Source organism: Gekko japonicus, unplaced genomic scaffold, assembly GCF_001447785.1.
Source record: "Gekko japonicus isolate JY-2015 unplaced genomic scaffold, Gekko_japonicus_V1.1 scaffold42, whole genome shotgun sequence".
In the NCBI taxonomy this organism is placed as follows: domain Eukaryota; kingdom Metazoa; phylum Chordata; class Lepidosauria; order Squamata; family Gekkonidae; genus Gekko; species Gekko japonicus.
In genome coordinates, this window is record NW_015165831.1 from 571516 (window position 1) to 595979 (window position 24464).

At 45.9% G+C, this 24464-nt stretch overlaps 1 protein-coding gene across 1 annotated transcript in view; it reads right to left on the reverse strand.

Annotated features, from left to right (window-relative positions):
- The window catches only part of LOC107110064 (ATP-binding cassette sub-family G member 2-like), a 29453-nt gene extending 5359 nt beyond the window's left edge, over positions 1-24094 (reverse strand). The window contains exons 1-12 of the mRNA XM_015410785.1: positions 23898-24094; positions 20135-20194; positions 18822-18936; positions 18372-18524; positions 15048-15205; positions 12120-12271; positions 9613-9714; positions 7506-7750; positions 4741-4823; positions 2566-2655; positions 1836-1960; positions 1106-1260 (exon numbers count right to left, since the gene is read on the reverse strand). Of these exons, the coding sequence (XP_015266271.1) occupies positions 1106-1260; positions 1836-1960; positions 2566-2655; positions 4741-4823; positions 7506-7750; positions 9613-9714; positions 12120-12271; positions 15048-15205; positions 18372-18524; positions 18822-18936; positions 20135-20194; positions 23898-24094 (1635 nt within the window). The remainder of the gene's footprint in view (positions 1-1105; positions 1261-1835; positions 1961-2565; positions 2656-4740; positions 4824-7505; positions 7751-9612; positions 9715-12119; positions 12272-15047; positions 15206-18371; positions 18525-18821; positions 18937-20134; positions 20195-23897) is intronic.
- Positions 24095-24464: the final 370 nt, after the last annotated feature.

Here is a 24464-nt window from a genome sequence, read left to right on the forward strand (position 1 = left end):
TGGGCACAAAGGCCTCATTGAATGTATGCCCAAGATCTGTGTATTGTATATTCATATCTGATAAATATATACAAGTTGCCTTTGTCTAGAGTGTTGTTTCCATGTCCTAATTCTTTACTTGTGGTTTTTGGGGGGTGGGGGAATTTGATGATAATGTTACATATTTGTGGGGTGGTAATGGATTAGAGGTTAAGAACCACTGAGCTGAAGAAGTGTGCTTTGCACACGCAAGCTTACACTCTGAATAAAACTTTGTGGGTCTTAAAGGTGCCACTGGACTCAAACTTTGTTCTGAGCTAAGCCGCGTAAGGGAAAGCTTCCGTTTGTACTTAAGTATCTGCTGCGTCCTGCCATCTTGATCCCCTCCGTAAAATGTGACACTCTCAGTACAACGGAGAAGCAAGTGACAGGATAACCTTCTTCCACGTTGCTTTCTGTTGTCCCACCCTTTGATCAGACTAAGCAGCAGGGGCACATTGGGTGGACAACAGGGATACTTTTAAAATTCCCACTATGCCTGTGAGCTGTGGTTGGGGCTACACCAGGGAGTCCAAGCAGGGGTGGGTCTTGGTGATTCTGCGGCCCTGGGCAAAACTCCAGGACGGGACCCCAGAATTACTGCCACCCCAGTGCCAGTTAAGGGATGGTCCTCACCCTGGGCAAGGTGGGCAGAAGCTGCTGCCACCAGAAGCCAGCTGCTCAAGTCCCAGAAGGGGTCAGCATGAATGGCAGCAGTACTCCACTCTTCTTCTCTCCGCCCCTCCCAATCATGTCAATACCGGTACTAGATCAAGCCAGACGGCAGAGCAGGGAGTGAATCCAACACAGTGGCATTTCCCCCCCAAAGTAGGTTTCAGCCCTCCTTTTAACTCCCCACCATATTCACACACACACACAGTCTCGAAGTCACTGCCATTTGTCACTGGAAGAGGCATTATGTCCAATATATTGTTTCTGCTGGCACAAAAGCCCCACAGGTTGGCCCTTCCTACGATTAGCTGCGTGGCCAGATGCCCACACGGATCAGCTTCCTAGCAGCCAGCACGCGACTGCTGTTAAATACTCATGAAGCAGCCGTAAGTCACCCTTAAGTCAGGATACTCACAATCATAAAGACAAATGCGATGGTCATGAGCAGGTTAGCAACAGCTACCACACTCTGCCCCGTGGCGATAGCCAGTGCCATCGATGTGGCTGTATAAGACACCATCATTAGGGTGAACATCATGATGAAGAACGCCTCTACTGTTTGCTTGAAACCTTGAAGAACGAGGAAAAGAAGGAAGGGGGTCTTTGTATCGCCTGTTAAATATTTGCAGTTATTCCACTGAGAACACATTGCATTTTTATTTTTAATCATTCCCGTTCATATGCTGCAGTAGCAGCAGCCCTGGGGGGTAGTTTGCTATTCCTCCTGCGTTAGAGAAAAACTGTCCCAAGTGAGTTCAGTCTCATGTGAGTTCAGTTGCGGGGAGAGCAGTATAAAAATTTAAATCATCATCATCATTTCGTGTTCTTGAGATTTGTTCCACCTGGGACAAGACTCGGGGCAAGGCCTTGGGTCTCCAGCAACGCTTTGCCTGCTCTGCTTACTACAGGAGGAATGCTCACAACCCAGCTGGAAGATTCCACAGGCAAATAAGCACAGAATCCTCTGGTCTCGTCATTCCCTTTTAGTTGTGGTGAGGGGAGGGCGTGTGCAAACTCTAGGCCCGCTCTTAACTCACCAGGGTTGCAGCCGTGTCAAATAATGCTGACATAAACCCAATTAGGAATTTTAACTTGGATCTCTTAGGTCCACGTTTTACCCACAGCTGTGCCTGTCGTCTACTTGCCTAACATGAAGTAAATTATGCATGTGAAAATGATGCTTGGTATAGTCCTCATGGGTATCAAGTCAGCCATTAGCTTTGAGAAGAAATATGCAGACGTTCTGTAATACCCACTGATGTATTCGTGTCTGCAATAAAATAACAGAATAAGGTGAGTCAGTTCTAACTAAGCAAATCGTTTTGCACACAGGAACCATTAGGGTAAGTTGTAAGGAATGTATCAAGTCACGTGACATTATTGTGATCAGAATAAATGCATCTGCAAACAGTGCATACACCCATTCTGTCTTTCATGAGTATATTGTGGCATAAACTAAAATGTTTTTAAAGTAATGTGTCTGAAGAGGTCCTCCACACAGGAAAATCTGGTTGCAAATGATTACTATACCGCATTAAGTGCATTTATCCAAATCCAGCACAAGAAAATCTGGTTGCAAATTATTGCTTTAGTGCTTTATCCAACAACCTATGAAAGCAGCCTCTAACTTTTTACTCCTAGATGCAATGGTTTTACTATTGACTGTTAGGCTTTATCTTTAAGCTCAACTCTTCTGCCTGCCTTCTGATCTTTTGAGATCTGTCCTGTTGCTAGTCACTGGTCTTCTCTCTTTTTTTAAGTTTTGTTTTACAATATTCTGGTTTTTAAAAAAAAATTAATTCTTATGTTGTACGCTGCTTTGAGTGTTACCTTTTGACGGGTACCAGTTGCCTAAACAAACAACATTCAACTTACATAAATATCTTTTTCTCCACAACAAAGAGTTCAATGGCAGAGATGCTGCTGAAACACTGGTTGGTGGTCACAAAGAACATGGCACCAATTCTACAGAGGAAAAATAAAACAAAACAAAGATTGGTGTCATGTAAATCAGTTAAGCAGGATCAAAACCATTAAGGAAATTAGGTAGTGCCTGCTGGCAACCATTTCCCTCTTTAACCCCCCACTTCTTTAACCGAGGGAACAATCCTGCCCTTCCTTCCCCTCCTCTGCTCTTCCTCGGCCACTTGGCTCCCCCATTAGCCCAGTTCCCACCCACCCCCACTTCCGCATCCTCCCAACTGCGCTGCACAAAGGCTTTTGTAAGGCTCAAGCAGGCATGGGATTGGAGACCAGCTTGTGAGCCTGAGGTTTCAAATGGCCTTCTGGGTAGCCCAGATCTCTAAGAGCCATCCAAACTTTCTTCTTAATACTAATTTTACGTGAGAAGTGGGTTGGAAGCTTGGACAGAGCTACGGGTTGTATCCACTGGCTCCCCTTCTGATGAGTTACAGCCACTAAAACTTCACCCAACAGGAGTCTGGTTAGTGGAAGGGAGTCTTTGCATCCACTTGGGCTGAAGAGAATAATTACATGCAACTCTGCATGGCCACAGCTGCACAGAATCTTGCTATCCCACTCCCACTGGAAAGACTGAACCAGAGGCAGTTTGGTGTAGTGGTTAAGTGTGCAGACTCTAATCTGAGAGAACCAGGTTTGATTCCCCACTCCTCCACTTGCAGCTGCTGGATGACCTTGGGCAAGCCGTAGTTCTGACAAGAGCTGTCCTTGAAAGGACAGTTCTGGAAAGAGCTCTCTCAGCCCTACCTACCTCACAGGGTGTCTGTTGTGGGGAGGGGAAGGAAAGGGAGTTTGTAAGCCGCTCTGAGACTCCAAGTGAAGGGCGGGATACAAATCCAATCTCCTCCTCCTCTTCTTCTTAAATCAAAGTGCCCTGATTCTAACTGCTAGATTTGAGTCTGGTAGCGACTTAGAGACCAGCAGGATTATCAGGGTATGAGCTTTTGAGAGCCAATGTTCCCTTCCACTCTCAAAAACTCATACCTGACAACCTTGTCAGTCTCCGTGGCACTACTGGACTCCCAGCAAGCCCTTCTGCAGCAGTCCCACATGGCTACCCTCCTGAGACTGATTAATACTGCTTGGGGATGCATGAAGCCTGCTGATTATTTCTGAGCTCGGTGCAAAGACGAAGAGCACTCACAATGACAGCGCCATCCACAGACCAGTTAAGACAGTTTCACTGTACTGATGTCAACTAGATTAACAGAATGTAACTGCTCAGGATTCTGGACTCCCGTGTGGAATCCTAGATGGGGTGTTCACAGAGGAGGGGCAGGATAGGCCAGGGCAGGGGCTCACCTGCCGTGATTTTTGGTCCCCCACTGGAAAAGATTTTCCCCACTCCTTCCCTTTCATATATAGGCCCCTGATATAGCAATTTATCCACTAGCTAGTCATTCTGGGGGTGGGGGAAGGGTTTTTAACATACATACACACACTAGGGTTGCCAGTCCCCAGGCCCTGATGGGGGTTCCCCGCCTCCAAACAGTGACATCACTGCATGATGTCCCTGACGTGATGACATCACCCAGAAGTGATGTTATCATGTCAGGGGCGTCGTACAGCAATGCTCTAAATTGAGGGCAGAACTCTATGGTTTGAAGCCGGTTTCCCCATAGAATTTTGTCCTCAAACCAGAGCACTGCCCCACAATGTCCCTGCGATGATGATGTCACTTAGGGGTGACATCATCATGTCGGGGACATCCCAGAATGCCCCCACATCCCCCCACTGGGACGACAAGGGGACCTGGCAACCCTAACACACACACCTGAGTGTGTGTATATATATGTATATGTATGTGTGTGTATCTATGTACATGTATATGTGTGTGTGTGTATCTATATGTGTGTGTGTATCTATTTATATGTGTGTGTCTCTATATCTAAGCTATAGCTATACTGCTGGTAGAGAAACCATGAATTGCCTACCCTGGAGGACTGCCAACTTTTGATTTAAAAAAATAAATGCCAGCCCCCGGGGAAGGGCTAGGTGGTGAAGCCAAGGGGGAACACGGAAGGTTAAGAGGAGGCAGGACAAAGATCTGGCGCACTGGGGGTGACTGACCTGTTCTGCAAGCCGCTAGCATCATTTTTCACCCCAAAGAATATGGCGCCTACGACCAATCCCAGGAAAATGGTCACACACAGCTGAAAAACAAATGATCCCATGTACTATCCAGTGGCATCGCTCTACAGCAAAACAGTGCAAAGGCAAAACAGTGCATAGCTATCAGCTATGGACAAATAACCACGTCAGTGGGGGACTAAGACTGCTAACTCTGGGTTGGGAAATTCCTGGAGATTTGGTGGCAAAGCCTGGGGAGGGGCAAGGTTTGGGGAGAGGCAGGACCTCAGTGAAGACTAATGTCATCAGTTCCACCCTCCAAAGCAGCCATTTTCTCTAGGGTACCCAATCTCTGTAGCCCAGAGATCAGCTGTGATTCCTGGAGATCTCCAGCTCCCACCTGGAGGCTGGCAACTCTCGTGGGTACTAGTGCCTTTTTAAAAATCCCAGCTACTATTGCAGTTTAAGAAGGAAACGCCTGGGACTATCGACCAACTACCACCAACACCCACACAGGCTTTCTGCTATGATGCCCACCTGCTTCTTCCCTAAAATGCCAAATCCCAACAAGCCAATCCCAACTTTCTATCACCTCACTGGAGTATTAGCCTCCAGGAGATATTACTTTTGGATTTGCCGGGACTGCCCATCACACAGGGCTCTTTTTGTAGCAGGAACTCCTTTGCATATTAGGCGACACACCCCTAATGTAGCTAATCCTCCAAGAGCTTGCAGAGCTCTTCTTACAGGGGCTACTGTAAGCTCTTGGAGGATTGGCTACATTAGGGTGTGTCGCCTAATATGCAAAGGAGTTCCTGCTACAAAAAGAGCCCTGCGACACCATGGGAAGATTTGCTTGGCTTGAAATCTCCTGACATTTTATAATTGGTCTCCCATGGAAACCATTTTGTGATTCGTCCCGCCTACCACGGCAGCCATTTTGTAACTGACCTCCCACTATACTTTCTCAAAATTCCGAAAGCGTCCACAGCCTTAATATGACTCGGAACCTCTGTTGTAGGCAGTAGTTTTGAATTGTTCGATGGCAGAAGGGTGGTACATAAGTGTACAAACAAATAAAGCAGCCAGAATAACAGTCGGTTTCCTAATATAGTCAAGAGCAGCTGAGACGGCATGTTAAGAATTACGCAGAAATGTTTAAAATTGCAGCCAAGATGATGGTGTCAGACAGCCGAGTCTTTTTCCCCACCGCTGTTCAAAGGAGGAGAAAGCCTTGAACCTTAACATTAAAGAGCACTTCACACATGGTACCACACTGCTAAGAACCTGCCGAAAGGACCAAATGTCAGGGATAATCCAGCCGCTAAGCCAATTGCAGTGGGAAGCGAGGATCATATCAAGACCAATTTGAGAAGATTAGCACAGAAGAAGAAATGAACTGTGGGCCACTTAGAGTCCGCAATTTCAAATCTGTTCCTAATGACACTAGGGAGATCAAAACGATTGAGGGAAAGAAATTAAGTCAGGGCCCTTAACCCTAGAAGATTATAAAGTTCTGAAAGGCCATAATTCTTGTCACAAGGTCAAGCTTTTACAAAGCAATTATTATGGATCTCCATAATATCAACATACACAGAGAATCAAAGTGTTTAAACGTCAGCACTCTGAGGAGATTTTCCTGTGGAGAAGAAAGATTTAACAAGATGGCAGCTATATTGAACGATACGTTCGATAGGGTTCGTTCCCTTCTCTCTTTAATAATTATTTAATTAATAATAAATGACACAAACATTAAGAACATGAAGAGAAGAATATTAGTAAATAATAGCATTAAAATAAATATTAGCTCAGAATGGATGGGTCTCATTTCTCACGGCATAATGAGAGATGCAAGACATCTGAACACTTAAGAGAGGCAGGAGGCCTCTTAGCCCTTTCCTTTCTCTCCACATCTTTTTCTTCCCAGCCGGCATTCCCAGCTGCCAGGGCTGAGGAGAAAGCAGCTGAGGAAAGAGAATGAGGGAAGAAAGCGATATGAAGGGAAATGTTAAGCCAGTGGTTCTCCAGCTGTGGTGGAGTCAGAGTGAAAAAGGTATCATGGGACTCTCTCAGGTAAGTCTCAAGGCTAGGAGGCAGGAGGAGACATTGAACGAGCTGGGAGAGGAAGCTGCATTGGGCTTGAGGGGAAATTTGGCTCGCTCTCTCTCGCTCTCTCTCTTGCCATCACGTCACAGCTGATTTATGGCAACCCCTGGTGGAGTTTTCAAGGCAAGAGATGTTCAGAGGTGGTTTGCCATTGCTGGCCTCCGTGTTGCAACCTTAGTTCCCTTGGTGGTCTCCCATCCAAACACTGACCAAAGCCAGTTTGGTGTAGAGGTTAAGAGTGACAGACTCTAATCTGGAGAACTGGGTTTGATTCCTCACTCCTCCACATGCAGCCAGCTGGGTGACCTTGGGTCAGTCACAGTTCTCTCAGAGCTGTTCTCTCAAGAGCAATTCTCTCAGAGCTCTCTCAGCCCCACCTACCTCACAGGGTGTCTGTTGTGGGGAGAGGAAGGGAAGGAGATTGTAAGCTGCTCTGAAACTCCTTAGGGTAGTGAACAGTGGGGTACAAAACCAACTCTTCTTCTTCTTCAAGGCCAATGCTGCTTAGCTTCCAAGATCTGACAAGTTTGGGTTACCCTGGTCTAACCAGGCCAGGGCTGAAATGTCGGTCTAGTTTTGCATAAAAGGCAAAATTGCCATGAAATGTAAACTGTTTCTCATTAATGCCCAGAAACGTGCATGTTTCAAGTTAAGGTTACCTGTGCTATGGAGGCTTGTGGGTTGCCTATCAGGTTTTTGAAGGTGCGTTTGGAGACCCATTTGAGCTGGTGGAAGAAGGATGTGGAATACGTAATTTGTCTGAAAGCAACAGTCTTGCGTTGGCTCCCCAGTGACAGCTTCTCTAATTCTGCTTTGGTTTCTTGGTAATAAGCAGAATTGGAATACTCCTCTGCTAGTCTCTCTGCCAGCGTCCTGTCACGGCTGATGTGTTCTTCGACACTGTCTTGAAAGCACAGACAGGAGAAAAATGCAGAACAAAGTCTGAGTCCAGTGGCGCCTTTAAGACCAACAGAGTTTTATTCAAAGTGTAAGCTTTCGTGCGCAAAACACACTTCTTCAGATAAAACGGGAATAAAATCTCAAAAGCTAATTACAGGAGAAAAGAGGGCGGGGGTACACTCATAGACCCCACAGTGAACAAAGCGTCAGACTTTGAATCCCCACTCTACCATGGAAGTTCATTGTGCCAGTTCGCAGAATCCAGTTAATTTTTGAAGAAATTACCAAATGTGTTTCTGCTCTTTTGCTCCACGGTGCTTCAAAACAAAAGACACACATTAAAATGGAGTATGACTTCCACTGTCATTAGGCATCCAGTGTTTGCAAAACTATCACATCAACGTTCACATTCATTTAGCTTTATTCAACACCTCTCTTTTCAGTAATACTGTCATTTAAACAAATTAAAGCATGCGTACGTATTTGGTTAGCAGAATTCTTTTACCATCCAGGATCCAATCTCATTGGTGAGTTTTGTTTCACTTTTAAATAGCCACGCTCAGTAATAATTAATTATCATATGGCATTGTGTGTGGAATAGCCAGGAGGTCCTAAGACTGTCTGGCAGCCAGAAGTTCTAGCTCCTTTAGTGTTATGCACCACTAGGTGTTGGGCTAGGCTTGTTTTTAAGGGCAAGAGACGTTTCAGAGGCGGCTTGCCATTGCTTGCCTCTGCATCACGGCCCTGGTATTCCTTGGAGGTCGCCTTTTCAAATACTAGCCAAGGCGGACCCTGCTTAGCTTCCAAGATCTGATGGGATCGGGCTAGCTTGGGCTATCCATAGCCACTCTCAGTAGTATAGCAAGATACAAGGACAGTAGCACCTTAAACACCAACAAGATTTCCAGAGGTCTAAGCTTTTGAGAGTCAACGCTCCTTTTATCTCTTGGATGTATTGGATGAAGGCAGCTTTGACTCTCAAAAGCTTAGGCCTTTGGAAATCTTGGCTGAGGAGAACCTCCACATCCAAAGCCTCTAAATCCAGAGCCAGGCGGCAACATCAGGGGAAGGCCTCGGCTGTCCAGACGAACTGGTTAGCCACTGTGTGGCAGGTCTGATCCAGCAGTCAGATCCAGTAGGTCTGATCCAGCAGGGCTCTTCTTATTTTCTTATGTTCAGGCTATGTGAGCAGCCCAAGTTCATTCAGCAACCTTTCATGGTAGTCTGGGGATTCGAACTACTATAACAAATTGGTTTTCTAGGTCCTTTCTAGCACAATCAGAATATATTATGCAAACTGAGATAAACTATGGACGCGTGAATTGTAAAATGCAACTTTTAATAGCACAATCAGAATATATTATGCAAACTAAGATAAACTACGTTGTAAAATGCAACTTTTTATGACACAGAATCTAAATTATGCTAGCACGTTTTAACTCTTGTTTGAACTGTGGATGCTTTGGCTCCAATACATCAGCACCAGGGAAAGCCCTTAGGCAGGCTGTGTAGTGGTTGTACAACTAGAGGGTGCAATTTCTGGCATCCTGCTCTGCAGTATACAGCGAAATGGTTTCTGTTAACCTAATATCACCAGGAGTGATTTCTCTATGACAGAGCTGACCAATGTGAAACTTACCCATCCATATTGTACACCAGTTGAGTGACCTTAAAAAGCAAAGGGAACAATGACGCAGTAGCAGTTAGAGTGACCTGGATCCAAGTCCTCACTCAACCATGAAGCTTGTTAGAGGACCTTGGGCCTACCTCACAGGGTTGTTGTAGAGAAGAAAATGGGTAAAGAGCCATGCACATTGCCCTGAGCTCTTAGAGGAAGGATAAAAATGAAAGACATGTTCTGCATACCTATGTCTATTTCAGTCTTGTTCAAAGCCACAGCTGTCGAGTCTCCATTAATGACATCCAGAAAGAAATCAGCAGGGTTGTTGTATGGTTCACACTCATAACCTACAAGGAAAAAAGTTCTCCCAGATCACTGAAGTGTAGAGAAAAATAGTATTGACAAGCACTTAGGATAATGCCACTAAAAATCTACTTATTAAAAAAAACAGGCTTCAATTAACCATGTTCTTGTTGCAGTACATGAATTATCTCACGTCTAACGACATCGCTGTAATTGCAAAATTAGCACACTGATGACATGACACTTTGGATAAGGGCAGCTGTGTGCCTCATCTGCAGGCCAAACATGGCATGGGACTGGATGTTTTGGATCACATGGGCACACCAAAAGTCATTGTCCTCATCTTCTTAATGCTGGAGACTTGCCCAGAACAAGAGTCTGAGCATCTTCTGGAAGCCACGTGAAGGCCAATTCAGATGTCGAGGTTAATTATGTGATACAGTCCTCCTCAGACAGGAACACTTAACAGAAATAGTCAAGGAGAACCCCTGCTGGATCAGATCAAGGGTCCTTTTAGCCCAGGATCCTCTCTCTAGCAGGGGCTAGTCCAGAGTCCCTGGGAAGTCTACAAGGTGGGCATGAGCTTGGGTTAAATATCAAAGAGATACACTACCGTACCTATTACTTAAAGTAAAGGTAAAGGTTCCCTTGCTCGAAAGCCAGTCAAGTCCGACTCTAGGGTTGCGGTGCTCATCTCCATTTCAAAGCCAAAGAGCCAGTGCTGTCCAAAGACGTTTCCGTGGTCATGTGGCCGGCATGACTAAACACCAAGGCGCACAGAACGCTGTTCCTTATTACTTATTATATTCATATTATTATTATTACTATTACTTAGGGGGAACTAAAACACATAATCTCTACCCCGTGCCTGCAATCTGATGTCGCATGCCTACAGATTATTTGACCTGCCTCAAAAAAAAAAATCTGTGTCTAGGTTCATTGATCACTACAGTTAAAAGATCATATTGGAGCAGTGTTTTTAACTGGACTATTCATCTCATTTGAGCTGGCTCCCCGTGACATGTTTTCATATCAGCCTCACAGCTGTGATCCTGCACACCTACCATTAATTTAATTGGAGCATGCAGAAGAATTTCTTTGTGTTCTGAACCCATTGCTTGCTACTAGCCCTGAGCCCTGGGGATGGAGTAGGAAAGCATCTATCTATCTATCTATCTATCTATCTATCTATCTATCTATCTATCTCCTATCTACCTATCTACCTATCTATCTCCTATCTACCTATCTATCTCCTATCTACCAACCATCTATCTCCTATCTACCAACCATCTATCTCCTATCTACCAACCATCTATCTCCTATCTACCAACCATCTATCTCCTATCTACCAACCATCTATCTCCTATCTACCAACCATCTATCTCCTATCTACCAACCATCTATCTCCTATCTACCAACCATCTATCTCCTATCTACCAACCATCTATCTCCTATCTACCAACCATCTATCTCCTATCTACCAACCATCTATCTCCTATCTACCAACCATCTATCTCCTATCTACCAACCATCTATCTCCTATCTACCAACCATCTATCTCCTATCTACCAACCATCTATCTCCTATCTACCAACCATCTATCTCCTATCTACCAACCATCTATCTCCTATCTACCAACCATCTATCTCCTATCTACCAACCATCTATCTCCTATCTACCAACCATCTATCTCCTATCTACCAACCATCTATCTCCTATCTACCAACCATCTATCTCCTATCTACCAACCATCTATCTACCTATCTACCTATCTATCTCTACATATATATACATGTATCCATCCATCCATCCATCCATCCATCTCTTCTGAGGAAGCACAGGCCAGCAGCAATGAAGGCCCAGTACGAAGAAGCCCTGTTATATCTTAGCTGTGTCTACTGAACCCCACAGCTAGAAGGAGGTCCATTCAGTCATGAACACTTGTCGCGACATAAATAAAATAGAGGACTAAGGTAGGCAATGGCACACTTAGATTAATTGCTATAATATATACAAAAAAGAAAACTGCTTCCGCTGAGCTTAAAAAGAGCTTACCTTAAAATCCTTGTTTCCCTGGCTATTAAAATCCTTGCCCCACACCCCTTCGACTATTTAGATGCCCACTCTTTACAGTTTTTGGTTCCAGTGGTCTTAACCTGCATTCCTGACACCCATGGCAACCAGGCATTCCCGGCCTTGTCTCTCAGCAGAAAATCAAAATAAGAACACTGAAGGTCATCAAGTAATGGAAGTTAACTCAAACATCACTCTTACTTTCACGTCTCACCAACCGGCGGGATGGCAAAGCTAAAGGTTGTCAGACGTACATCACAAACACGAGTGGCTAACTGCTACAGAGGCAAATAAATGAAACCAGATTGGGGGACTGATTGACAGACGTCTTCCTTTGTGCCCACTGCATTTGCTTGGGAGCCTTCTGAAAGCTTACCGATGGATCTGAAATACTCGATGGCATTCTGGGCAGGTCCGTGATACAGCATTCTTCCTGCAGCCAGTAAGGTCAAGTTATCAAACAGTCTGAAGATGGAATAGCGAGGTTGGTGGATTGAAAAGATGATTGTTTTTCCCTGCCTGGACATCCTGCACGGAACAGATATCACTCAAATGAATGGATTTAACAATATCACATAATGCACATATAACACACCACAATGCACAAAGGAGGGATTTTCTGAAGAGAACCATTCAAACTCCACAAGAGATAAACAACAGCGCAACACAAACAATGCTATATTTCAGTGACCGCCTTTTTATACCTCCACCTTTCTGCCCTCATCAGGGCCACCAAGGCGTCTAACGGATTAAAAATACATCTTAAAAACCAAACATAAATACGTCATTCAGACAAGTAAAACCAAGTTGAAGAACATATACAATACAATAAAAATTCATTCAAAAAAGCCATTTTAGCTGGCTCATATTGTATCTGGCTCAGGAAAGGAAGGCGGGGTCACTGAAGGAACGCCAGTCAACACAAAAAGGCCTTTACCTGCTGTCAGGGCTCTTTTTGTAGCAGGAACTCATTTGCATATTAGGCCACACCCCCTTAATGTAGCCAATCTGCAAGCTCTTGGAGGATTGGCTACATTAGGGGGGTGTCGCTTAATATGCAAACGAGTACCTGCTACAAAAAGAGCCCTGCCTGCTGTCAGAAGATGACAATAGAAGGGGGACAGGCAGGACACTCTGGTAGGGATGCCAAGCCTCCAGCTGGGACCTGGGGACCCCCTAGAATTACACCTCAGCTCCAGACTACAGAGATCAGCGCCCCTGGAGGAAACGGATGCTTTGGAGGGGGGACTCTCTGGCATTGTTCCCCAGTGAGGTCCCCAGGCTCCATCCCCAGATCTCCGGGAGTTTCCCAACCTGGATCTGGCAACCCTACCCCCATCCCCTGGTGGTGGCCAGGGGGAACCAGGCAACTTTAGGGGAGAGAGTTCCAGAGTTCTGGTGCCATGACTAAGAAGGCCCTCTCTCCCAGGTGGCCACATGCCTAACTCAGAAAGCAGGGGCATCCAAAGCAGGGCCTTGGAAGGTTGGCGTGCATGCATTTAATGTTCCCCACTACTGGATCTTACAATAATTCTGTGGAGAGACAGCTCAGTCACCCAGTGAGCATCACAGCTGAGTGAGGATTTGAACCCAAGACTCCCTAATCCAATCACTGCACTATCCACTACTCCAAACTGGCTAAAAATGGTACTGCCGTTCTTTTTGTTATTGCACACCTTGTTGCTGCTTTATTACACACTAGCAGTAAAGCCCGTTGTGAAAGCAATACAACGAGATCTAGAAAGAGGCTCTGGGGCAGTGCTCTGGCTTTGGGCAAACAGTGTCAATTTGCTGTGGTGACCTCAGCAGGGTATAATGACAGAGTCCACTGTTTTCTCCAGAGGAACTGATCTCTGCTACCTGAAGAGCAGTTGTAATTGTGAGTGATCTGTAGCCCTCACCTGGAGATTGGCAGCAATTGTTACCCAGGACAAAATAGCTGGTTTGGAGGGTGGAGTCTATGGCATTCTACCTGTCTGAGGTCCCACCCCTCCGCAAACCCCACCCTCTCCAGGCTCCACCCCTCAAATCCCCAGGAATTTGTCAGCATGTAGTTGGCAACCCCATCTCCTTCCCAGCTAACCATCAACCTACCATTATCTGCCCCTTTGACTTCAGCTGACTTCTGCCCTCCCTTCTGCAGAGCAGTTGTAATACTGAGTGCTCTCCAGCCCTCACCTGGAGATTGGCAACAATGGTTCCCTATGTGAGACTGACTGGTTTGGAGGGTGGAGTCTATGGCAGTGTACCTGTCTGAGGTCCCACCCCTCCTCAAACCTCACCCTCTTCAGGCTCCATCCCTCAAGTCTCCAGGAATTTCCCATCTGGAGTTGGCAACCCTATCAGGACTGGCCCCAATGTGTTTTCTCCCAAAGGCCAAAGTAGGTGACAGGACCAAGCTTAGTTGCCTACCAACAGGCACTGAGGGGAATGTAGGGTTGCCAGCTCTAAGGAGGGAAATACCTGGAGGTTTGGGGGGTGGATTCTGTAGAGGGCCGGGCGACGGAGGCATCGGCCTTCTGTCGCCCGCCTTGCCCCCCCAATCTCGGCCCGGGCACCCGCGGCTCCCACCAGCGGCCGCCCGACTCCAGACTCCCCCGCGGCCACTCCAGCCAGGCGACGGAGGCATCGGCAGTCTTAAGTTTTACATCCCCCCCCCACAGCCTCTGCCTAGGGAAAGGGCAGTCTTTCCCTGCAGTGGGAACCAAAGCAGCTGACATCTTTCTCCTCTCCCCCGTATGATCCACACAACTACCCTATGAGGTATGTTATGGTTGAAAGTGTGTGAATGGTCCATAGTCCCCCAGGCAGCTTTTAAAACATGAACCTGGGACCTGCACACCATCTGTGGCAGTAATGGGGTGACTGCTGGCACCTTTTCCTATCATTTTTTGCCTTGAGGTATTCTGCTTGTGGTGTGATCTGTCTTCTTTGTGGTGTGGCGTGATTGTGTTATTGGGTTTGTTTCTTTTAAAGGGGAAGTGATGTGTTGTGAGTAAGGACATATGTTATCTCAGAATACAGTAGTTCCCATATGCAAATGAAAATTCCAACTGCCTTGCGGGGGGGGGGAGTTTGAGGTGTGGAATGGAGTGAAGTCCAATCAGCTTCCATATGCAAAAGACCTTGAAACGCTGGGCGGGACTGCACAAAGCAGCCAGTCAACCCAGCCAGTGTCTTATGAGTGGCAGTTCTTCCGGCCAAACACTAAAGGCGGGCATTTTAGAACGTTGGTCCCCACTACTGCTTTATTATAAGGGAGAGATAACCAGCCAAAGACGATGTACCAGTGCCTAGTTATTACCTCTTCAAGAGCAGCAGAACAGCATTGGCTGTGCTGGCATCCAGCCCAGTGGTTGGTTCATCCAAGAACAAGACTGCAGGGTCGGTGATGAGTTCCATCCCAATATTGGTCCTTTTCCTCTCTCCCCCTGATATGCCACGGATGAACTGGGTTCCAACCTAATGCGAAACAAGAATAGGCATCAAATTTTCTGAGCCCATTTGGAAAATGGATACATTCTTATGGTTTTCTCCCACCCAGCAGTGGAAGACAATAGAGAAACTGACTTTGTTCTACTATTATTTATGGAACAGGGTTGTTGTTTTTTACTCATTAGGCTCTTTAATGAATGGATTAAAAGAACATTGGGTTGGAGCCAATAACTCTCTTCCACTAAATTCTTTTCTGAGGAAGGAAACCTCAGGGCTCCAACAAATGAGACAAATGTCACATTCACAGAATTCAAATCACAATCTCGTGCAGTCTCAATTTGCCGAGGTGGGGGGTGGGGAGATGAAGTCAAGGGAGAAGAAGGTGGACCAAGATAAGCGATCTGAACCTCATTGCTCTTGGCTTTGCGCAAGAAAGTCAATGTGAGGTTGGTCATTACCATTCTTGTAAGAGAGCTGAGGCTGGAAAGCAGCAATTTACTTATCAATGATATTTCTATAATGCCTTTCTGCTAAAAAAAAAATACACAGAGCCTTGAACACCAAGTAAAAGGGTCCTAACTATGGATGGGCGCAGACCAAGAAACGAACCGTGGTTCTAGTATGAACTGGGCTGGTTTGTGGTTCATTTTGAACTAGTTCATTTGGTCGTGTCCTTCCCAAACCCATGAATGAACTGCCTTTTTCCCATGGAGGTACATTAGAGTGGTTTGTTCTCCAGACAGCCTGGTGCCGATTCAGTCAATTTCTAGGCAACGCTGGGAGTGGACTTGTGGAGAGCCCTAAAAAGATCCATAGTAGTTGTCCATCGCTTGATTGGCAGCTCTGGGAGATTGCATATATGCCACCCTTAAGTCAGGTGCTCTCACTTTGCAGCAGGAAGAGCAGTTAGTCCATCCACGTGAGAGAGACTAGTCCAATTGCTTCCTGCATGGCTGGTTTTAGGGGAGGCTATGAGGGACTCTTTTCCCCACACACACAGTGGGACAAGCTTTAAAACACCTCTCCTGGCTGGGAAGGTGTTCCTTGCTGTGGTTTCAGGGACCTGAGCCACACACTTTCTCTCCCTGCCGTGGCCGGGGGGGGGGGGTGGGGGCAAGCTCTTTTCTTTCTTTATTTGCTGGGGCAGTCTCCTGCCTTTACTCTTATTTATCTAAAAACAACACCTCTTGCTTAGGACAGGGGACTAAGCTACACCCTGCCTCTCCCTGCCATTGCCAGGGGTGGGGGGCAAGCTATTTTTGTTTATTATTGCCGGGGTTGCCTTTATTTTATTTATCAAAAGCAAACCTACAAATAACAAACAACACCTCTGGCTCACAGGACGACAGGAGGGACTGAGCCCGAGTAGCCTCTCTCCGCCACTGCCCGGGGATGGGCAAGTGATCTTTCTTTATTATTTGCTGGGGTTGCCTTTATTTTTAGTTCTCACCTCTGGCTCCAGACAGGAGGGACTGAGCCCCAGTAGCCTTTGGATGATCTCCCCCCCCCAAAAAAAAATTGGTAATCTGCACACAACCTGCAGGGCAGGTGGAGGGGCACCCCAGGGAAGTCCTCCATGAGTTGGATGCCTCTAGCTTGCACGGGGGCAGCTCGACACACTCCTGGGAGAGCACTTTCCTGAGGGCACCTGCTTCGGAGGGCTGTAACGCGGCGCCCCCTAAATCAAATTCTCACCAAATTTGGAGAGCAGGTAGAATCAGCTGGAGACTTACTGTGAGCTTGGCCTCTCTAGCCCACTCCGTTCTACCACCTCCTGAACTCACAAACCTAACGGACCACAAACCAGTTCGGGAAACAGAAAAGTTCATGAAGTTCATGGTTCATTTTAGAAGAAGAAGAGATTGGATTTATATTTCACTACCCAAGGGAGTCTCAGAGCAGCTTACAAACTCCTTCCCCTTCCCCTCCCCACAACAGACACCCTATGAGGTAGGTGGGGCGGAGAGAGCTCTGACAGAAACGGCTCTTTTTCAAGAACAGCTCTTATCAGAACTACGGCTTGCCCAAGGTCATCCAGCCAGGTGCAAGTGGAGGAGTGGGGAATCAAACCTGGTTCTCCCAGATTAGAGTCCGCGCACGTAACCACTACACCGAATGAAACACGAACCCCAACGAACCACCGTTTTCCTGGCTTGTGCCCATCCCTAGTCCGAAAAGCATCTTCTCATTTTCACTCAACTAGAACCTGAAAAAATACGACGAATGGCTTGAGCCACCCATGATTCCTCCCATGTCCTGTCCCTTCAGCATCAGTGTTATTAGTGTGCAAGACACTCCCTCCATGAAAAAAGTACTAGCTTTCAATTGATTTTTACGGCCCATCATCTTACACTGTCCCTCATCCTGGCCACAGTGCAGGAGCAGCAAAACACTCAGAACTTTCCTTTTTACACATTTTTTTTAAAAAAATCAGTGCACATGCCTACCTATCCATCAGCTATTCCATCAGTAGAAATCTTCTTTGATTGCTTTGGGTGTTTGTATATTTTGGGCACAATGTTTGCTGTTTCTCTGTACATCAAGGTTTCTGCCCTTTTCTCAGAGTCTTTTTTTTTTTTTGCACTATCCCAGAAACTCTAGGCATCAACTGCCTGAGGCATTACGGACACTTTGCTCTTAACTGTATGAAGATGTTTTGGTTATTCATCCATGAATGTAACTTGGAAGTAACTAATGAGCAGGGCTATTTTTGGGCAGGAACGCACAGGAACGGAGTTCCGGCTAGCTCCCGAGTTGGCCACGCCCAGAAGGAACTCATTAGCATAATAGGCCACACCCAACTGCAGGAACTCATTAGGATTGGCTACATTAGGGGATGTGGCCTAACATGCAAAGGAGTTCCTGCTACAAAAAAAGGCCCTGGGTTTTGACCACAAACAAGGTAAACAGAATAACAAGCAAAAGGTGGATGTGGCTGGATAACCACACTTCTGGTAACATGGGGGTGCGGCATAATGTGCTAATGAGCTGTGCTGGCAGGGGTGTGGCCTAATATGCTAATGAGTTTCTGGTGTTGGGTGTGGCCTATTATGCTAATGAGAAATGAATCACTAGACTGGGGGGGAGTCTCTCATTCTTAGCAATACACAGCCTGGGAAAAGGTAGTCTGGTTAAAATGTGACGCTTACTGTCTCTAAAAGTATGCAGGTGACACTTGACAATAAGCTGGTACCTTTGAATCTGCCACTTTCATCAAGCCCAGTTCTCCGAGGATCTGATCAATCCTCGCCTCCTTTTCATGAGTGCTCACAGTCTTTGGAAGTCGGAGGGCTGCTGAGAACTGAAAGTTCTCTCTCACAGTCAGCGTTCCCATCACTACATCATCCTGCTCAAAAGAATAAAACATTAGGTTACTTCCAGATATGTGGCTTAAACCAGCAACTCCAATGCGTACACAAGGACTCCAGAGCATACATGGAGTTCCATACAAACATACCTGACAAGGTTAGAAAAATGAATGGGGCTGTGGGGCCAACCACTATAAGCACAAGTAAAGCAACATTTGGATCAAGAAAACCCATCACTAGTTTCTGTGAATGGTAAAATAAGAAATACAGAGACAATAAAAGTAACTTCAGTGGTCTTAGAAACTCTGCTTAGGATTGCACTGGAAGTGACTTACCTGTACCACATACCCAGAGATGCATTTAAAATTGGCAGGCTGAGGAGCTCCATTGATTAGAACATTTCCATTCAACCCATGAGGATCTTTCCTCGCAGCTAAAATATCTAGTAGCCTAGAAGAACAGTTAAAGACGCATCACACAGTATTTTTTGTTATTGCGCCACATGGCATTTATTGTTACTGCACATAACATTTATAATTTTGTTATTGCTTCATAACATTTATAATTGCAGAAAGATACCCATGCACAGTGTTCATAAAGAACAATTGCACAGAGCTGTAGTATTCATTCAGTGTGGAACACAGCTACAATATGCTGTAGGTCCAGAGGTCATTTCGGGGGGGATCGCGGGGGATCGCAGTTCCCCCGGGTGAGGTACGGGGGGGGGGCCACTGACAAAGAACATGACAAAGCCCCACCCCCTGCTTCTGGCTGCCCCGCTTCCGGCCCTCCTTCAGCCAGGAGGAGGCAGGAGAAGAGGGAGGGTAAGTTGCTTCCTCCCTGCCTCTCCCCACCCCTGCCTGCCTGGGGCCAGGGAAGGCCTTCGCGGGGCTTCCTTGCATTCCCGCCGGCCTTGCAGGTCTACCGCCAGGCCCCTCATGGGGCTCAGCAGTGGAGCTGCAAGGCCGGCGGCAGTGGCCGGGACCGTTGGGGGCGGGGGGTGTGGCCTTATGACACACTTCCAGTGATGTCAGGGGGTGTGGCATATGCTAATGAGTTATGCTAATGAGTTCCCTTATCTCTTTTTCTACGAAACGACCCCTGTGTAGGTCATACAATCAGGTTCATGATATGCACCACAGGGCTCAGCTGGAAGATTCTGCATGAGTTCCTCTCTCACTGGCCCAGCCCAAGAGCTACTCAGAGGAGGAAAGTGTAGATCCTTCAAGCCACAAAACAAAAACCACTGGCAGAGTCATATGACCAGGAGGAACCAATCAGCTTCCACTTCCTGCTTTGTAAACTCTTCTCTCTTTCCGTGTGGGTGATACCAATAGGGAAAGGCACCTGGATGCTGCATATTCTCTAATACTCTGTCTACCTAAGACCACATCAATAAACACATGAGCCACTGCTCAGCCAAAATCACAGAAAAGCTCAGCCGAGAACAGAACTACCAAAATTACAGAAAAAGTTTTTTTAAAAAACCCTGATCCTAAACATTTTGATGATCAGTCTCTCAGTCTAATCCACTTTACAGGGTTGTTGTGAGGACAGAGTTGCAGAAATCTATGTATGCTGCTCTGATGTCCTTGGAGGAAGGGCTGAATGGTTACATAAGAGGTAGAGTGATTGTTTCAGTACTTACGAAGATTTTCCACTGCCTGTTGGTCCAAGAATTGCGTTCAGTCCTGGCCTCATTATCCCACTGTAAAGCAAAGCCCAGCATATTTCTCATCCATTACTTCCATTAAATTACCTCCATTAACCATCACTGCTTGCTAACACAAATGTGCAACGACAACAGATTGACACTTCCCCTTTTTTCTTTAGTACACCATAACCTATAAGGAATTGTGACTGTCAAGCAGCAGTGGAGCCCAGCTGGACAAATAGTCTGTCACTTGACACCAGCTGTTGCCAAATAAAATGCTTTGTTTGAAACGACTGACAATAACTTGCAGAAGCCGTGCTTGTATTGCAACGAACAAAAGGCAAGTCAAAGGTTGCAACTAGATATTGCAAATCCACTATCAGATCTCCCAACATACATCTGAAAGTCAAACAACAGTCATGAACATGCATGAAGCAATTGCTTCATGCCGCTGGTCAGTCAAAGCTGGTATTTATTTACTCATTTATTTTTTAAAAAAATATACCCCACCTTTCTGTCCTTATAAGGGCTACCAAGAAGGGCTAACAAATGAAAATGTTGGTCCTTTCCGCACTAGACCTTAAATCCTGGTTCAACCCTGTCCCCAAACTTACATTCTACACTACACCCGAGTTCACCCCTGTAATTATGTCAGGGTATTTTTTGTTTCCACATTACATTGAAGTCACCCCGGTTTCTCCCCAAACTTGTCCCGGGATAAACGGATGCTGTTATAACCAGGGATAAACGCAAGGTACTTTGTGTTGCGAGTTGAACTCTGACAAAACCAGGGATGAGATCCAAATGCAGAAAGGACCGTTGTTTAGCAGTTTGCTTTTTGTGACATCTGCACATATGGAACAACACTGGTTAAATTCCTTTGAGATGGTTACCCAAAATATATGTTTTGTTTTTTACTAGGCATGGTTTTCCTGCAAACTTGTGGGTTCCATGGGAATTGCAGAACCATAACGAATTGTTGTGGCTGGCCCCATTGCATGGGATTCATTATTATTCACAATGGGGGCCAGCCCTGCACTGGTAGAGCAAGAAATTAAACATGGGCCTCATATACCCAGCCGCTGAGTCGATTTCCTTCCAGCCGCACTTTGCAGAGGCAGATCGGTAACAGTTAGGGTTGCCAGGTCTGGGTTGGAAAATACCTGGAGAATTTGAGGGTGTGTCCAGGAGAGGGCGGGTTTTGGGGAGGGGAGGGGCCTCAGCACGGTACAATGCCATAGAGTCCACCCTTCAAATCAGCCATTTGTGTGGCTATTAGCCACAAGGTATAGATAGGGACTCTGGGGCAAGTGATGCTCTGTCCTCTTGGTGCTTGGGGGGGGGGTCAACAGTGGGAGGGCTTCTAATGTCCTGGCCCCACTGGTGGACCTCCTGATGGCACCTGGTATTTTTGGCCACTGTTTTGGACTGGGTGGGCCTTTGGCCTGATCCAACATTGGCGTCTCTTATGTTCTTATTTTCTCCAGGGGAGCTGATCTCTGTCAGTTGGAGACCAGTTGTAAAAGCGAGAGATCCCCAGGCCCCACCTGGAGGTTGGCAACCCCAGAAACAGTGGGCAAGCTGTCCACAAGGGACGGCTGTCTCCATTACTGACCTTCTCGCTTACCAATTCCTGCTAAACCTCAAAGGAACCCCAGGACTTCTCCAGAACATAGAAGCCATCAGATAACATTATTTGAAAGCATTTAACTGGAAAGGTGATCTTTCCCATTTGAAATCTATCAAGCCTGAATAGGGCAACACAGAATTTGTGCATATTTTTTTAAAGTATTTTTTTTTAAATGAAGGAAATAAGGAGGCAATGGCCAATCTTAAAATATAGCAGGAGATCAAACTACAGTTTACTGAGTTATATTGCTTTGGGCCGAAAAGGTAACAGCTGTGGATTAGCAGATGCTTCCTGAAATGTGGACATTAATTTCATTGCGTACCCGGTCAGTAATTACTGCTTTCCTATCACTTCCGTTTCTCAAAATATAAGTTGTCCCTAATGTTACAAGGCGTGGCTCTGTTACCTTTTGCACCCAAAGCAATATAACACAGTTAATTATTTATAGGCCTCTTACAAATGGTGGCCAATGGTCATATGATACGGAACATCTAAGACCCAGCCATAAAGAAAAACAAAACACCCTGGGCTGAGACCCAAAGAAGCAGCACACAAGCCAAAGAGGGAAAATATGTCTAGACATTGGGAGTTTTTCTTGTACTCGTTGGGGGCCCTCTACCACCAGGTTTTCTAAGTACTGAAAAGACAAGATGCTTGTTAAAATCGGTCAGTGCCTTTTCTCTTCTTTTTAATGATGTAAAACAATAGGTAGTTTACTGTAGCTAACATATGGGACCCACCGCAATTTATTTTGACAGCAATGTAACATCAGGCACAAGATTCCCTGACCGATTCCGCAAAAGCAGTTGGTCCGCCCTCAGTCTCCCATTTCCCTCGGTCGTACGGCTCAATTTCCCACTATTTGCTGCACAGTCGCATTTTGACCTGCATCTCACCCCGATTTTCCCCGCGTCTATTTGATCCTTATTTTTCAGGATAAAGAAGATGTGGGGGAAATCAGGGGGGGGGATGCGGGTCAAAATGCGACCACACAGCAAATAGTGGGGAATTGAGCCGTACAACTCAGGGAAACAAGGGCGGAACAACTGCTTTGTGGAATCAGTCCCTATGTGCGCAATGTAAGCAGCGATGTTTACTGAGCCATGGTTTCTTGCATTATAGAACAACCCTGTGTATCGAGGGGACTGAGGGCTGAACTAGACAAAATGTGAAAGATTCTGGATTCTTGAAAAATCACATGCAAAATCCCAAATAGCCAGTTAGCAGCACCAGAAGGCTGCACTGAAGACCACAGAAGAGTCACTGGGGGAATAAGCAGTTTAATGCTCTCCTTTTGTGCTTGTTCCACAATTTAAATAACTCCTTGTAAACAGGGCTTTTCTTTTTTCTTTTCTTTTTTAAACAAAGGTGCCAGAACTCTCAAGAGGGAAGTGAAATTTTCAGTCTATATACTGAAATCTCATAAACTTTTAAACATTTTAAAAATAATTTTGTCGAAGAGGTTCCGGAACTCTGTTTTGGTGCATTTAGCCAGAAAAAAGGCCCTGCTTGTAAAGCTGCAATTGCCCTGACCCAGATAGCCCATGCGAACCTGATCTTGTCAGATCTCAGAAGCTAAGCAGGGTCAGCCCTGTTTAATATTTGGATGGGAGACCAGCTACCAAGGGAGTCCAGGATCCTGAGGCAGGTAATGGCAAACAAGCTCTGAACATCTCTTGGCTTGAAAACCCCACAGGGTCACCATATGTTAGCTGTGACGACAGCAATAATAATAATTTTAAAAGGCTGCAATTAGCTCCATGAATGGGGAAAAGATAGGCCCTGGCACTTGTATCTGTCTTTTCCCCAGGGCAGAGATGCTTTTGCAGTTTTGGAGCCAAAAGTCATTAAATAGCTCAGATAAGTGATAATTCTACATTTCTAACAATTATATTTGTTTTTAATCACCAGAAACCACTTGGCAGTTTAAATTGAGAACATGGTAGGCGTATAAATACATTTAAAACAAATATTCTTTCTGTTCACTCCAGTCTGCAATATGGGTTGTTACAAGGCTGTTGTAAGGATTACTGAGTAGACATCTGTAAAGAAGCACTTAATGCCCCACTACAAATGCTAAGAACCATCAAGAAAAGGAGTACGATATCCATTTTAAGAAATACATACTTGATATCTCTCAAAATATCTTTGTCAACTGTTTTTCGACAGCACACAAAGCCACTCTTGGTCTTCACTGTGTAGCAGATGTTGTGGAAAGTCACAACCGTGGCTCTTGACACATCTTGGGACGACCGCTTCCTGCTCGGGACACCGTTTGTATTGGCCTCCGACATCGGGATGCTGATTTGTGCCTTGTGAGCCATCGCTGAGGCTCTTCTTTATCCCTGGGAATCACAAAGTCATCGATATATATATATATGCAAAAAACCCCACAAAATTCACAGAATCCCTCAGTACCTGGGACAAATGGTGCAAGAGACGTTCCGAGGAGTGTTACCATTACTGCAAATCAAAATGCTGAGCACGCAATCCTGCCTTGTACAGAGGGCCACAGCAAGAATTTCTTACTTCAGGGGGCATTTAAATAAGTTGGGAGACACTGTGTCAGGAGCGACGAGAGAGTGAAAGTTTTTAAAAAGCGATGAGAGAGAAAGAGGGCTGGAGGAGGGAGCAGATGTGCCCTGCGGCGTGCCTCTCCCGCAGCCAGCCGGAGGTACACGGCCAGCAGGCAGG